Here is a 15,783-nt window from a genome sequence, read left to right as displayed (position 1 = left end):
GCTCTATTTTCGCGAATGGACTTGTCTAAAAAGTGGTCTGTTTACCCTCCCTGCTGCTCCACATGATTTGACTAATATGGGTATGTGAGAAAGCCTGCAAGTAGTATTGCACAAGTCATCGATTTTTCCCAGGTTGTTTATCAAATGTACTGGCTGCCAAGTATAGCCTATCAGGTGAAGAAAAGTAGCATTAAACCCCACAAATGAAACCATATCCATGGCAGTCTTGGCAGAGATGCTCCACCTTTGCAGGGATGAGGCTTTTCAGACTTGGATGCTCCTACTGGACCTCAGTGGGAGACTTTCAAGGATTGCTCCTCCAGAGGCAGAAATGCTCTTTGGAGGTCTTGTTCCCTAAATGGCCTCTGGTTCTCGAGGAAACAGAAACGACAGTCCCTTGCAGTCACTTCTGGTCCATCGAAGGTGGTCAACAAGTATACTCATTCAGACTGTCCATGGACTCTCCTTCCAAGTCTTTCAAGAGGATGCAATCCTAGAAGTGAACCCAATTTCAAACTTTGCCCTTGACCATCTCATTTTTGAAATCTAATGGTTTTTCCCAGAATGTGTACAAAGGCCATATTATTACAGGAATCAAGAGGGCAGTTTTGACCTGCATTACCCATGTTGTAATAATTTAGTTTAAAAGAAACAGAAACTCCCAATGTCCAATTTGACCATTGTTTTTTTTTGTTTTTTTTAAATCTTGGACATGTACACTGTACATGGTGCTTCCAATTTTAGTCTGTGCAAGTTTATTATCAAGAAATCAAGTACACAAATGAAATCTAGCAGAGAAAATTCTCGAGGATTGAAATTCATACAACACCAATTAGTGACCTTGAAACATTTTGGACAATTACGTTTCAATATTTATATGTACATATTCATTGAGTTATTCTTAAATTTTTGCAATGAATTCAAGCTAATTATGTATTATGCTAGGATGATCAAACAATGTGCTGCTCTGTGCATATTATCAAGCAAATTCACTGTTATGGATGCACTAAGATCATTTGTTGAGTGCACATATCCTATTATTATTCATTTTCCAATTTTCTTGTACATGTACCAATGCATGGTTCTTTGCCACAAATTTAACATTAGGTATTCAGTGTCCGTTTCTTAAGTATTTCTTGTTTATTGTGCATACCCACCAACCTCTGCAAGGGAATCTATATTTTTTCTGGGAAGTTGGACCAGTGGTCTGTAAAGTATAACAAAATATGTACAGTGTGACCACACTATAGCATGCTTCATTATAACATGAATTTGGATATAACATGATCCTGGCATGACACTCGAGATTTTATGTACATGCATTTTTCTTGTACCAAAAAAATATGTTTTTACAAGTATGAAAAATAATAAGTAAAATGTTTGGGGAAGAGACTGATTATGAATTTTAATACAGTAAAAGACCATTGTGGTGTGCCTCATGTAATTTCGTGGGTTTTTTTTGTGTACAGGAAAATGTTTTTACTTCTTAAAAGAACAACTAACCTGCAAACGCTTACAATGGATATTTTTTGGGCTTCACCAATGTCATAAATTTTAAGATTTTTTTCGAAATGGCAATTTCTGGGTTTTTGTTTTGATATTGTAAGCTGTTTAAACTTGTATATACAATCTTGGGTTTGGAGTTGAGAAATTCTGAAGCACAATGACAGTAAGCCATAAACGTGATATAAAATACACTGGAATCTATCTATTGTTACAAAAACAAATTCTCTGTTCATATTGACAAATCATCTTGAAATTGCATTGCTATACCATAATACACTTGTATTTTCTGTCCCACTTTTATTACAAACACACACATACACACCCACCCCTTGGACCCCAGCGATCTTGTTGTAGTGGGGTCACACTGAATTGCTATTGTAAAGTTGGAAAAAATTTAAAAGTGTGAATGGAGACTGATGCAGTAACAGTAATAATAAAGTTTAGCTAAAAAGTCAGCAGAGTAAACTTGGACCTGCCTAGAGGCATGCTTGAAATAACCTATGATGTTCAATAAATGTAAATTTTTGCCTTCCATGCATCTCCCACCCCCACATAATCCAAATATCCCTTTTATCTTGGATGTCTTGTTTGATGTCATTGTTATAAAATTATATCAGATTAGCTTGATCATGCAGACGTTTGCATGAAACAAAAATGTGCATTTTAATTCCTCTAAAATTAGTCTGATCCTCTGACAAACTCCATTTAATCTAGAATGAAACAAGGTCTCCATCAAACATAGCCAATCCAGTATTCGGATTTTACTGCAATCATATTTCAAAAATTGTTACTAATAATCAACAAGTTGATATTTTAAGGGTCATTTCCTTAAGATTTGCAGTCAAACCACAAGGGCCTGTAGGTCTGCTTATGCATCAATTTAATTACCATTTCAATATGTAACTCTGAACCACCCTATCACTAGTCTTTCACTGCCATGGTAACATACAATTTCTTTCAATACTGCATGACATGTTACATAACCTGATGGCACTGTGTTATGTTTGGGTTTCCCTGTATAATTTAAACTAAATGAAAACCTTTCAACTGTATTTTCTACACCATCTCTGATAAATAACTGAATGTTGTACCCTAAAACTTATCAACTTTTCATCTTCATACAAATGTCAAGCCCTCTCCCATCGTAAATCTCACTGGATTACTGAATTCATACTTGCTTCTTTATAATGACACACACTAGCTGCAATGCAAGTGGTGTTGTGACACTGCACAGCCAGGTACATTATGCTCCAGAAGCAAAGTGTGATGGATGGATGGAACCCATTTATATATTCCCAGGCAATTTCATCAAGCAAGGTAAACTGCATTAGGTCTGACCTAATAGTCCTTCTATAGACAGTAGCTAATATCATCTGGAGACCGACATGCCTCAACACTCTATAGTATTTGGGCAGTACCAATAAATACATTATCTGTTTAAATTTCTATATTTTAGAGGACAGGGTAATGGTTATATAATTAAGCAAGACCCATTAAATTTTTTAACAAATTTATTAACAAAAATCTGTACGTTAGAAAACTGGCTTTCTCTTCCTTCCTGTGTACTTTGTATTGGGTCGAACTTCCCTGAAAGTAACAGAGTATTTACATCAGACTCGATAAATGATTGCTGAGTTGAAATAATGTGAAAAGGTTATTTACCTATCAGACAAACAATTCCTTATAAAATCTGAACATGTAAAAAAATTAGATCACTGCAAATGGAACATCAATACGTCTGTCTTGTGACCTTTTCCTTAGGATAACAGTTATGGCTAACCCTGACCCTACTAATAACCTTGACCTCTGAACTTGTGATTTGATTACAGTATAATAAGGTGTGAACTGTGAAAGACTCGATAAGGAAACAATGACTACCATAATCCTATGTTTTGACCTTGACCCGTACGGCTAAGGTATGACTGTGAATGTGCGAGACACAGTCAAGATTTATAATAAGCTAGTTTTATAAAATATATTCACTGGTTCAAAGGTTATACCAGTACATGTACAGAAGTCACTGAATTTTAAGTTTCCCCATGCTATGACTTTGACCTTGTGGCACAGAGTATTGATATTATATCTGACACAGTATCTAGTCATAATATATAACTGGTCACAGTTTTATTAAAATATCTTAAGCAATACAAAAGCTGATTGCTGAACAAATCATAGAATTACTTTTCTCATTTGACACACTATCTACAGATGATATATAGTTGCCTTATATGCTATGTAATATAAAATATACATGACATAGCTTGCATTATAATATCTTCAGTAATTTCAAGGTTAGACTAGGTACAAGTCACAGCATCCAGTCATGTATATTTGGGCAACGTTTGATGAGAATCTTTCTAACTGCTACAATGTTACAGACTGGATAGCAAAAGAAGGACATTACTCTGACATAATTTGTCAGATTTAAGATGGATGTATGAAGAAATAAAAGAGATCCTGTCCATTTATTTTTAAGTAATTCTTTTCCAACTAGGAAAGGGAAGTGCAATATGATAAAATACATGTATCCTATTGATCATGAAGCAGCAGTTTAAAGTTACCTGATTCCTATAAATAATTGGTAGCAAGAGTCCCTTCGTACTGTCCAAAACAAATTTCCAGGAATTCAAGATATGACCCTTTTTTCTTAAGTGTTAAGTTTTGAAACAATCACTGATACTGTCAAGTTATAACAAGATTCTCAAGATGGCCAACACCGTGGTCATCTTGGATGTCAGATCAGCACTTTCAATGGCACACCATAAGAAGTGTTCTGGTGAAAACACCATGTTGATGAGACTTTCCTTTTTATGAGTAGTGATTAGATTTTTTAAGATGTCGCTTGGTGGCCATTTAGGACCTAGCGGACGTCATAAGACATCTTCTGGTGGAAATTCTCACAACAACAACAACATGACTTTACATGCCATGTTGGTCATATGTCAGACTGACACCACTGTTTTAGGACCAACCAGACATTTCTGGTAAAACCCCATGTTATGACCATCCGCTCAAATGGGGTTTGCAATAAACATAGTTTTCAAGATGGTCACTGTGATGGTCATATTTGATGTCTAAGTGGTACCTATTTAATTTATTTCATGACAATATGACTTTTAGATTTTCAAGATGGCTCCCATGCTGGCCATATTGGACATCAGATTGGTACCATTTTCATTTAGACCAACTAGACATCACAGCAAGTATTTCAGTAAAACCCTCAAATTTTATGTGACCACCCATTCAGGAGGAGTAGTGATAAGATTTTCAAAATGGATGCTGTGTTGGCCATATTGGATGTCAAGTGGCACCATTTTCATTTAGAACCAATTAGATAATAGGATGAATGTTTTTTTTGTAAAGTTCCGTGCCAATCCTCACAAGCAGTTCAGGAGTAGAGATAACAAACCTGTGCTAACAGTTGTTGTTGTTGTAGGGTTTAATGCCATTTTTCAGCACACAATAGGCTATACATGGTGGCCAGTATTAATGGTGGAGGAAGAACCCACGCAGACAGAGGTGAGATGGCAGTGATTAACGGAGAGCGCTTTAGACCACTCTGCCACTCTGGGCCCCCTGTGCTAACAGAAGGATGAATGAAGGACAACAATCCATCACATAAAAAATTTCAAGAATGAAGTGTTGTCAACATGCACATTTTCAAATGATGGCAGTACCATGTACAAAGTTTCATGGTGAACTAATGAAAACAGTAGCTGTATACAAAATATTCTGTCATACACTAGATTAAATTCAAAGTAAAAAAGGGCCATAACTCCAACAAACATTGCAGAAACAGTGACTTGTTGACGTGCACATAGTTAAAGATTAGTCTTAAATAAACAAGCAAGAAAGACAGAGCGACTAATTAAAAGTTAATCCTTATCCATGCAACTATTTTGTGAAAATGATTGGCCCTCCATCATAATTCAAAGAAACCGCATTCTACACTATTGTGTGTTATGCAAGCACCAGCAACTGATTGGTAAATATAGGATTCCCAATTTTGTTGAACTAAAGGTACCAAATATCCAGCCTCATGATACCGTACATGTGGCAACTATTTCCTCCTCATTGTATATCTGACCTTATTCCCTTATTTTCAAATCGTAAAGCACTTAGTATTGTTTATTATAAAACACAAATTCTGAATTAGTTTTTTAAGGACACATTTGCTGCATGGTATGTATTTTCATTCCTTCTTTTAATTTAACAATGGTAATTAACATTGGCATATGCGGTATAAAAATGCCAGGTGTTCACGCGCGTAAGTTTCTTTCATGGGAATGGCGCTACAACATTTGGAGTTACAGCATTCGTAGTGATCATTCTTGGGATTGAAATTAATCATGGATGATTTTATTCCTGGGGTTAATTTTTCTGTTCTGGTCTTTTTTGTATTATTGTAGAAATTTTAAAAAATCATTAATTTATTGAATAATGTTTAAATCTAACATTCTATTTAGTGAAGAAACGAATTCTTTATAGTAATTATTTCGTCACAACAATAATCACAGGTGATACAATAGAACATGTAGGACTTTCTTGTTTAGAAGAAATTAAAATCAAAGACATAATGTAATAATCGGGAGTTCTCTGCAAAAATCTGGAGTTTTTTTCTCCCTCCCAACATGAAAGTTGACAGGTATGGTGTAAAGTTGCTTACATCAAAGCAAACTACAACTCAGCTTTTACGGTATTAGCATAATTTTCTAAGCATTATTTCTGAAACTTTATCATTGTATTTTGGAGATATCATTAAAGTTTAGTGCAATGGTTAATGCCCATGATTCGACTCCAAGGGATGTACTTAATTTAGCACGTAACCAAACCTACAATGTACATGCGGTGGTGCCATTATGTAAATATGTTCAGTGGCCTAATTGCGAGTGCTGAATCGAAATATATTGTTTGTTCATTGTGTTAACATACTGGGATTACATTTTAATGAGTTAGGTATTTACAATTTCAAAGCAATGTAAAAAGATAATTACAGGTGCACTGATATAAAATGTCCAATGCAATAATGCATCAACAAACAATAATCGAGTCAAAAGGGAGATGTAGTGTTACAGCAACTTGTGATTGCTAAATTCTTGTCATTGGTCAACCAAAATATACACATATCTAAATTAGGCAGAAACAATAAGAAAACAGAAAATAAAATAAATTACTTTTTCCAACAAGTTTATACAATTTCTTTTCAATAATCATGCATGCCAACCTCGAGATAAGTATACATATAATTTTTCAAAATATAAGTTTGCCTAAATAAATGCATTTAGAACTTACCTTATGCATCTTCAGATGCTTCAGAGTTGTAGCTTGGCTTATACGTGGATCATGCACTTTTTAGTGCTTCTACCTGTTCAGTTTGGGGGTCGGCTTATATGTGAACAGGTTTATACACGAGTATATACGGTAGTTGCATTAACAGGAGTATGTCCTACACTGTATTAACTTACAAGAAATAAAAAGACAACAACTCAAACAAATATATTGTGGGAAGCATAGCGCTATGTCAATTTGCACATCTTTAAACTATGACTATAATCAAGTTTCATGAAAATCCATCGTTAGTTGCACTGTGGAGACAGTGTCAAACACAACACCAAGACAAAATGGGCAACAATGTTTCTATAAAACTGTAAGAGCAAAGTGATTTGTCAATATGTCCATCATCAGGTGATGACAATATTATTTACCATCTTTCTTCCATCAAAAACTGCCCACTAATTGCAATAATGAGATTGTGTCAGCTGGATGTGTGGATTACTCTTTATCCCTGCCCACCCACCAACCCACTGGAGCAGGAGTATAGTTAGCAAAGATATTAAGGTCTTAGACTTATTCTACAAAAAGATGATGTAAACTCTTGAAAATTATATTAAATACTGCTAAAATAAAATTCAGTTAAAAATTATATATAAATATTGCTCTTTTTTTTCCACTAAAATATGTACACAAATGTGTAATTCTGAACAAAAAAAAATGTATACAAGGCCATTAGGGTAACCATTATTGAGTTCAGGAGAAGAAATGAAAGAATGACTTACAAGATCGAAGCGTCATTGACCAAAGCTCAAATAATAAAATTTTCAGTCCCTAAAATAAAATTTCAGAGCAAGTAATCTTTCTAAGAATTTCCAAAAAATCCCTGCAATATCTTTTAATAGTTTTCGAGCACTTTGCTCAATAATAAGTTAAGAAAACAATAAAGAAATTCAGTTTTGAAAGCGATTACATAAAAAGAACTCCTAACATATACTCACTTTCCTTGACGTCTTCTGCGTTCTTTTTTCTCCAGTATCCAATCTCTGCTCTTTTTCAGTGATTTTCCTCGAGCATTCTTCATCCTTTCTCTGAAAACAGAAACAGCTGATATTCTTGTTGCTTGTAAAGAGGTTTTCACGATATTCTGCTTTTGTCAAATGGCTTAGTGACCTAGACTAGCTTTGGGGTGTGCTTAATTGTATGGCTCTGTTTGATGAATGGTTTTATCATGATCAAGTAATATTATTTCAAACTTTCCCAGATGTAACTTGTCCACTTTCACAGTTTATATGGATCAAATACACCATAATAAAACACTACAGTTCTGGCAGGACGAATATGCTTCCAAATTTGGACTAAATGGACTAAATGCTTAAAATTAAAATGTTTTGCATACTTTGAGTGCATATTTAAAAATTCACAAATATGCAGCTAATCAGCTCAAGAAAGTAAATTGAAACCTTGATAATACTTCTTAACATCAAATGATTCACATCTATAAATGCAATATTTCTTAGTAAAGTTAAAATGCTGAAAACAAAGTCAGGATGATGGACAATCAGGGGCCATAACTCTCCTAAGAGATAATATGGAAGACTTGAAATTAAAATCATTCATAGTCTCATCAATAATAAGCTATATGTCCTATCTGTTTAAAGATCAAAGTTAGTTTAGCAAAGCTGTCAGGATTAAATACAAAATCAGGAGGAGCCACAACTCTTGTGAACAATGTAATAGTTGTTAGAAATCAAACTTGCTCAATGTCTTAGTAATCAGACGTCTAGTGCCAAACTTGGATGAAATCCAAGATCATCGTAGTGAAATTATCTTACAAAACCCAATGTCAGGAGGGTGAGCAATAAGGGGGCCATAATTTTTCTAAAAGAAACTAAACCCATATTAAATACAAGTTTTAGAGATAATGTCCATACAAAATTTCATCTGAATATTTTGAATGGTTCCCGAGTTATGCCAGTTATAAGCAATGTCCCATGTAAGGCTGCAGTGTTTACCAAATTTACTAAAATTTATAAATGTGTATATGGTTTACAATAACTGAACTGATGCTGTTTATTCTAAATAATTAGAAACTCAACCTTCTTACCCCTGCCCCAAATAACAACCCAATCAGGCTTACTGAACAACTGATAGCCATTATAATGTGAACATTTCATTTGATGCATATCTTTACCTATAATTATGGCAGAATTCAGTGTGTAACATATGACTTTGATGAATATATCTGACAGTTTTCAGTAAAATAAATCATGTTTTGATAATGTTTTGATTGTCAAATATGCATATAATGAAACAATTGTTAATGGAACCAAACACACAGGATACTTTTGTACGCTCTACAATGACTAAAATAGGCAGTGGCCTACAAACTTTAAATGGTGTTTTTCTGTTAAAATAAACTTTCATTAATCAAAGGTTCTGTTAACCAACATTTGATTTAAAGTTAGCTACTGTACTTGGCAAATGTTTACAGGCAGTAAACTAAACTAGGCCATTTGCACATGTAAACATTGCAGTCTTAGTGCCATGTTAAGATAAGAAGATGCAAAATGGTGCTGGGGAGAAAATCAATTAAAAGGAAAAGATCATCTAGGTCTCTGAGATGATGGACACACCAAATTGTACCAAATACACAGTGTGAGACAATGTACAAACCAAACTGCATCAAAATATACTGAACTGTTCCTGGTTGCTGTAATAAGAATCTAATATGGATAGAAAAAGGGATATAACTCCAACAAACTGGACTTGAAAAGAACAGATTATATTATGTGGCAATTCACCTACAAAATGGCATCCAGTTATAAGGGTTGCAGAGCTTTGCTGGTTACAAGCAATGTCACATGTTAAGATACATAATTAATTATCAAACACATCTCTAATCCAAAATGGAGCTGACAAGATGAATTCCATAAAAGTTAGATCTAGGTCTATGAGATAGTATACACACCAAATTGCATCAGAATATATTTGAATGGTTCCTGAGAAATGCTAATTCCCTGGGGTTTTTTTTATAAGGGGGATAGAACTATGCTTGCTACACAAAGTGTGAATGGATGGACAGATGGGTAGACTGTCTGATGGACAGAAGATGATCATAAGGCTCCATTATCTCTATGAGGCGCCTTAACTAGAAATACTTCATAACAACTGCCATTTGTTCAAAACCATAACATTATATTGTTATAACCACATTTATTTTGTTGTCACTAAATCTGTAAGTGAAACTAAGCACTCTGAAAATATCTCAGATTTAAAATATGAATAACTACCCACCCAACCCACCCAGAACTGCATCTATTACAGAAATAATTTTACAATCTTTTTTAAAAAATTCTATAAATATCTTTGTTCTTCTTTCCTTGGTTTGTTCTTCCTCTTTGCTTTTTTGTACAATAAGTTCAAAGTGACAAGTAAAAGATCAGATATGGGTCTTACATTAACCCATGCAGATATCAAAGTAACTTAAGTTACCATAATTGGTTACTCAAAAGTGATTATTTAAAGTGACTGGTCACGATGTGAATTAAAAAGCTGTTTTGTGCTTGATTTTCATGTTGACGACAACAACTGTTCTGCTGGTCATGATGTCTTTGTAAATGCTAAAAAGCCACATTTATTTATTGCCTAAACACAGTGCAAAATCAATAAAAACTTGGTTTTTCTGGCTTAATTTCTTTCAAAATGATGAATTATTTGTTTTATTGGTCTCAATGGTACTTTGAATGCATTACTGGCTATATAATACCAAGGAAAACAGAGCCAAGTAACTTTCCCAAAGACACACTGTAGCAGTCAACCTGGGCTGGTATGGGCCAGCATTGAACTCAAAACTCTTGGATTACATGTCCAACACTCCAACAAATGAGCTATCCTCTCAAAAATGATATTATAAAATCACCTTTGGACTAAAACAGTTCCATTAAACTTCATTAGGACTGTTCCAGTAAAATACACGAGACCAAGGGAAGGAACTTTTAATACAGAATAGTCACCCATAGATGCATTTAGACTTTTGTTTTCATACGAATTCTTTGGGAAATCTGAGTAGCCAAGCATATATTTTTTTTAAAGTGCTTTCCCTAGATACAATGTATGTTTAAATGGAAAAGCCCTATGCCATTTACCGTACCATTGGTTTCAGCATGTCAGATATGTGTTTAGCTGGGTGGAAATTCAAGCTATTTACTTAACCAGCACATAGACCTTGTCAGTAAACACCTAGCATTGTCCAATTAACCTAATTAGTGATTATGAGTCATAACAGGGATATTTAACTAGTCATGCTAGCAAACTTACTAAAACACTTATAGCAAATGCTCACAGCACAAGTGTCCCAAAACTTTCATCTGGGAAAGAATTTGATCTATCCTGGTACTCAGAGACCTACAGATTCTGAACTTCTGAATAAATAAATACAGTTTAAGCTAAAATCTTCAAAGTGAGATTACATCCATAGATACATTCTCTGTGTAAGTTTGGTAGGCCTAGATAAAACATTATAGGAATTCGAGCCCATACATATTTATAAAAAAGTTTTATTAAATCCTGAATTAGTATCAAGGTTAAGCTCAGATGAAACAATTTTGAAGTAATCTAAAAATTCAGTCACAGTGACACAGTTTAGTGATTAACACATATCAATCCTAAAAGATGTACTATATCAATAAGTTTGGTGGTGACAGGTTAAAAGTTATTAGGATATATAGTGTGGACACAATTTTAATGTTTTTTATAAATCCATGAAAGTGTGTCCCAGTGATCCACTCTCAGTTCACCACATGTTATTCCCAAAATGCATACAGTGTTAAGTTTTATGCAAATAACTGTAATAGTATAGGAAAAGAAAATCAAACCCAGGTACATAGTGTAGTACCATTGCTTTATTCTGTCCTCCACTTCCACAATCTGCATTCTGCAAGTAATGATTTAGCTGTTCTAAATCCTGGTGCTCTCAGAATCTAAAGATTCTGAACTCCTGAATATATATATATATATATATATATATATATATATATATATATATATATATATATATATATATATATATATATATATATATATATTAGTACAAGCTTAATTACACAAAGGAATGAAATAACGTTATTAGTTGAAAACAGACCTTTTATCACTATATGCAATCTCGTTTTTCCTTATGTCTACAGCACCCTCTGTACCAAGCCCTTTTGGCAAAGCTTGTGTTGTCCCTCCAGCAAACAGGCATAAAAACATTCTGAAAAGACAAATAACTCTATTATGGTTTTCTATTCAATCTTTCATTGAAACAGCTAATTACCACCACTCATAATAATTAGCATCATTAAATATTCCAAAATTTAGTAAATCTAGCATATTACTGACTTAAAAAGTTTTTACAATATACTCAAACTGTATAAATATGTCAGATGCTTGATTGTGTGTGCCTACAGAAGATATCCTTGTACGTCTCTACAAAGTTATTTCCCCTGTACTATCTTGACAAAAGTTTTAAAAACCTGTTGTACTGCACTTGTTGAATTGGACATGCTTTGTGGTCAGATAAAGTAAAATAATTACAAAATGTCACAAATGTAATTTCTTATGACACAGTATGTTATCCGAAGCCTATCATTCTCTTCAATTTTTAATATTTTTATGATCAGCCAGTGAATACAACTGATAATTATAAAAAAGGGGATACATGTGCAGAAGAGTGATTAATGTTCTAGCTTTTATGTACCACCTGATAAAATATATTCATAGGAAAAGAAAATACTCTCTATATGTCGTCAAATATTTAAGGATTTCATTGAATGGTATGTATATTATATAAATAATTACAAGTGACTGCATGATACTATGACCTCAAAAGACTTTTTCTTTTTCTTTTCATTCCACGTTACATGTTGTACCAATATTTTATCAAGTTTTTAAGACTGATCACCATGAAGATGACAGCAAAGTATGTGGAGAGTATTTTACTTTTATTACTAGTCATAGTATATCAGAATATAAAATCAGACAGGAGACCAGTAACTTCATCTACTTGAAAGTGGCAACAAGCAAAATCCAGGAACTGATGTCCCCAGCCTTTCGTTGGAAGTACAGGAGTGCAAAGGAAAGAGCTAAAAGACAATGGTGATATAGCAAATGATATAGATGATGCTGCATGTCGACACAATACCATCAAATATGCAAAGGTCTTATAAATACCAAACTGATGATGCACAATGCTCAATCCAAGGTCTCATCAAGATCAAGCAGCATACCAAAATTCCATAAAGTAATCAACAGGTTTATCGGGTGTGTCTGACAACAAGGGGGTATAACTCTGTTAAAAGTAGATGCTGAAGGCTGACAATCGAACCTGCACACTAAATTTGACTGAAATTCAATTTAAAGGAATTATTGTACAGAAATGAAAGAGGAATGAATGAACAGATGGAAGGCTGGACAGGCAGAGCTTAATATGCCCCATTTTTTATTAAAAGCAGAGAAGAATGTTTTACATCATACATGACTAAACAGAGTTAATTATACTGCATATCATTTTGCCATAATAATATAAATATTCCTTATGTCTTGCAGTAGTATTAAAACTCCAAAGAGGACAGCAAACTTTATAGGTGTGTCTCCAGGGTTTATCCGGATTCTAAAGTAAATAGGTCACAACCCAAATAAAATATTTCAAAACTGTGCATATTTCCACACAATTTATTCCTAAAATTTCAATATAAACTCATTATGGTTGTTCATTTAAACACAGAAAACAGGCCTGCCATCCCTTAAAAGACACTGTCATTGAGGCAGTTGGTAATTTTCCATAAGCTAGACCATTTTTCAGTAGGGTGTAATGAAATATATGGTGTTGTTGATTCTAAAAACATGCATCTGAAATGTTAAATTTCAAAAGTGTGACCTGATGCAGTGATGCAACAATGTGCACAATTAAAAAGATTAAAAAAATACACTGAATCATATTACCTAAACTTCTGTTTCAGAAACTGTAGTTTCAAACTCACTGGAGTTCAGTTGCTTCTTGCTAGATCTCTGAACATGATGTAATTTTTTTCTTCTTTTTTTTTTACATCACAGTGGTGGAAATCATTTCTCCTGTCATGAACAACTCAAATCGACATATCATGTCAAATAACTGTTGCCTTTCCTGTGTGGTCAAGTATCTTAATATTACTTTTTAAGTTATGTTTTCATTGTGCTGACATTTCCAGATAATGCTACAACACAAAAGCATAAGTGTGATCATGCAGAAGTTCTGTATGCAAAAGTGACCGTTTTTCTCGAGGATTAAGGTAATACTCATGTAAGTTCATAATTTTTTGTCACCAGTGTGATGAAACTGTTCATCATCAATGTTGAATCTTTGTATAATTTATTGTGAAATAATTGCTATTTTTGTCATTTGAAATCGGGTGCCATTTTTACTACTGTGTGTATTGGGTGCTTGGTTTTCCACTAGGAGGCACTCAGGCTAATCTTTCCAAATTCTTCCATATTTAGTCATACTCGTGAAAACTTTGTCATGAATTTCCCAAGTGTGTTCCCAAGACCTATAAATGGGGTGAGATCTGCCATTTTGGCTGTTGAGGTTCTACTGGACTTTAGTAAAGGTCTCAAGACCAACAAATAGAACAAAAGTCTCTAGTCATCTCGGCTGATAATTTCAAGCATTAATAGCAAGGTCGACTAATTACTACCAACATATCAAATTTAGTACTCATAATGACTAGTATAATGTTTCTCTGAAATTGTTTCAATGATTATTTCCTCATTATATCAGACACAATCTCCCATAAAGGGATTTAGCTAACAACACTGTCACTGTATCATCATCAACACAGCCATCTGCTATCCACTGGAAATTTAGTATTCCGATTGGCATTATCGAATTTCCTACTCAGTTTCATGTATCATTTTGAAATCACAAATTTCCATACTTTTTGTAGTGGTTTGTGTCATTTAGATGTCGAAATAATATACCCAACACAACAACACACAGCATTGCATTTAACTCAAGAACCACACTATTGATATCCAATTCCAGACTGTCTCTCAAAACGACAAACTGTGTCTCAGTTAACAAACATGACATACTATTAACATCCGGTTCCAGACTGTGCCTTCAACATATTTACCATTGGACTATAAAACACAAACCCAGGTCTGGTTCCAAACCTTGATTGGATGCACAAAATCATTACCACTTTGGTATATCATATGAATTCATTTTGAAAACTATTAACTGTTTTTCTGTGCAAAATTAGTTTGAGAATTGGGAGTTAGAGATTATGTGAATGAGGACAAATTGAACGTTTATGCTGATTTTCACATGCAATTTTCTGCTGTAACTATTGTTGTTATTTCAACATGCTTTATCAAACATCTGTTCTGCATATTTGCAAATATTATATTTCACCATTTTGAGCACTACATTTTGTGAGAAAAAACATACAAGCCTGGAAGTCATATAATAAACTCTATTGACTATTTATATTTGTTTTGTTTTGTGCTTTTATGATCTAAATAAGAACTTTTGTGGTGAACACACCATTTCTTGACACTACAATACACTGGAGAGATCTAGTAACTGAAAAAGGCGTGAGCTGCCCATCTATTCTATTTTATTTGACCTTGACCCTTGACACGTTACAGTACATGGTCAATAAATGAAATTTTTGTACATAAACCATTTTTCTTCTTTCAGTCACAGTGACCTTCACCTGTGACATTTTGACTAGTAACAAATTTGGTTTCTTCCTTACCCAAAATTCAAGCTATCTACAATGTTTGGTAGATGCAGATGGTAGAGAACTTGAGTTATTGTGCAGAAACCATATTTCCTTTGCCTATCAGTAACCAAGACCTCGGACCTTTTGACCTTTAAATCAATAAGGTTCTTCCTTACCCCAAGTACAAGTCTTACACAACACTGGGTTACTGTAGACGGTGGACAACTTGAGTAACTGTGGAAATGAAATTGGTAATGGA

At 34.0% G+C, this 15,783-nt stretch overlaps 1 protein-coding gene across 1 annotated transcript in view; it reads right to left on the bottom strand.

Annotated features, from left to right (window-relative positions):
• Positions 1-2,999: 2,999 nt before the first annotated feature.
• Positions 3,000-15,783, bottom strand: part of LOC149775787 (18S rRNA (guanine-N(7))-methyltransferase-like) — a 35,005-nt gene continuing 22,221 nt past the window's right edge. Inside the window, exons 9-11 of the mRNA XM_089942943.1 lie at positions 11,921-12,031; positions 7,779-7,868; positions 3,000-3,093 (exon numbers count right to left, since the gene is read on the bottom strand). Of these exons, the coding sequence (XP_089799069.1) occupies positions 3,039-3,093; positions 7,779-7,868; positions 11,921-12,031 (256 nt within the window). The 3' untranslated portion in view covers positions 3,000-3,038. The remainder of the gene's footprint in view (positions 3,094-7,778; positions 7,869-11,920; positions 12,032-15,783) is intronic.

Source organism: Sinohyriopsis cumingii, chromosome 19 (assembly GCF_028554795.1).
Source record: "Sinohyriopsis cumingii isolate HCF-2022 chromosome 19, ASM2855479v2, whole genome shotgun sequence".
NCBI classification, from domain to species: domain Eukaryota; kingdom Metazoa; phylum Mollusca; class Bivalvia; order Unionida; family Unionidae; genus Sinohyriopsis; species Sinohyriopsis cumingii.
Note: the sequence above shows the minus strand (reverse complement) of the source record. Positions and strands in the feature narration are given on the sequence as shown.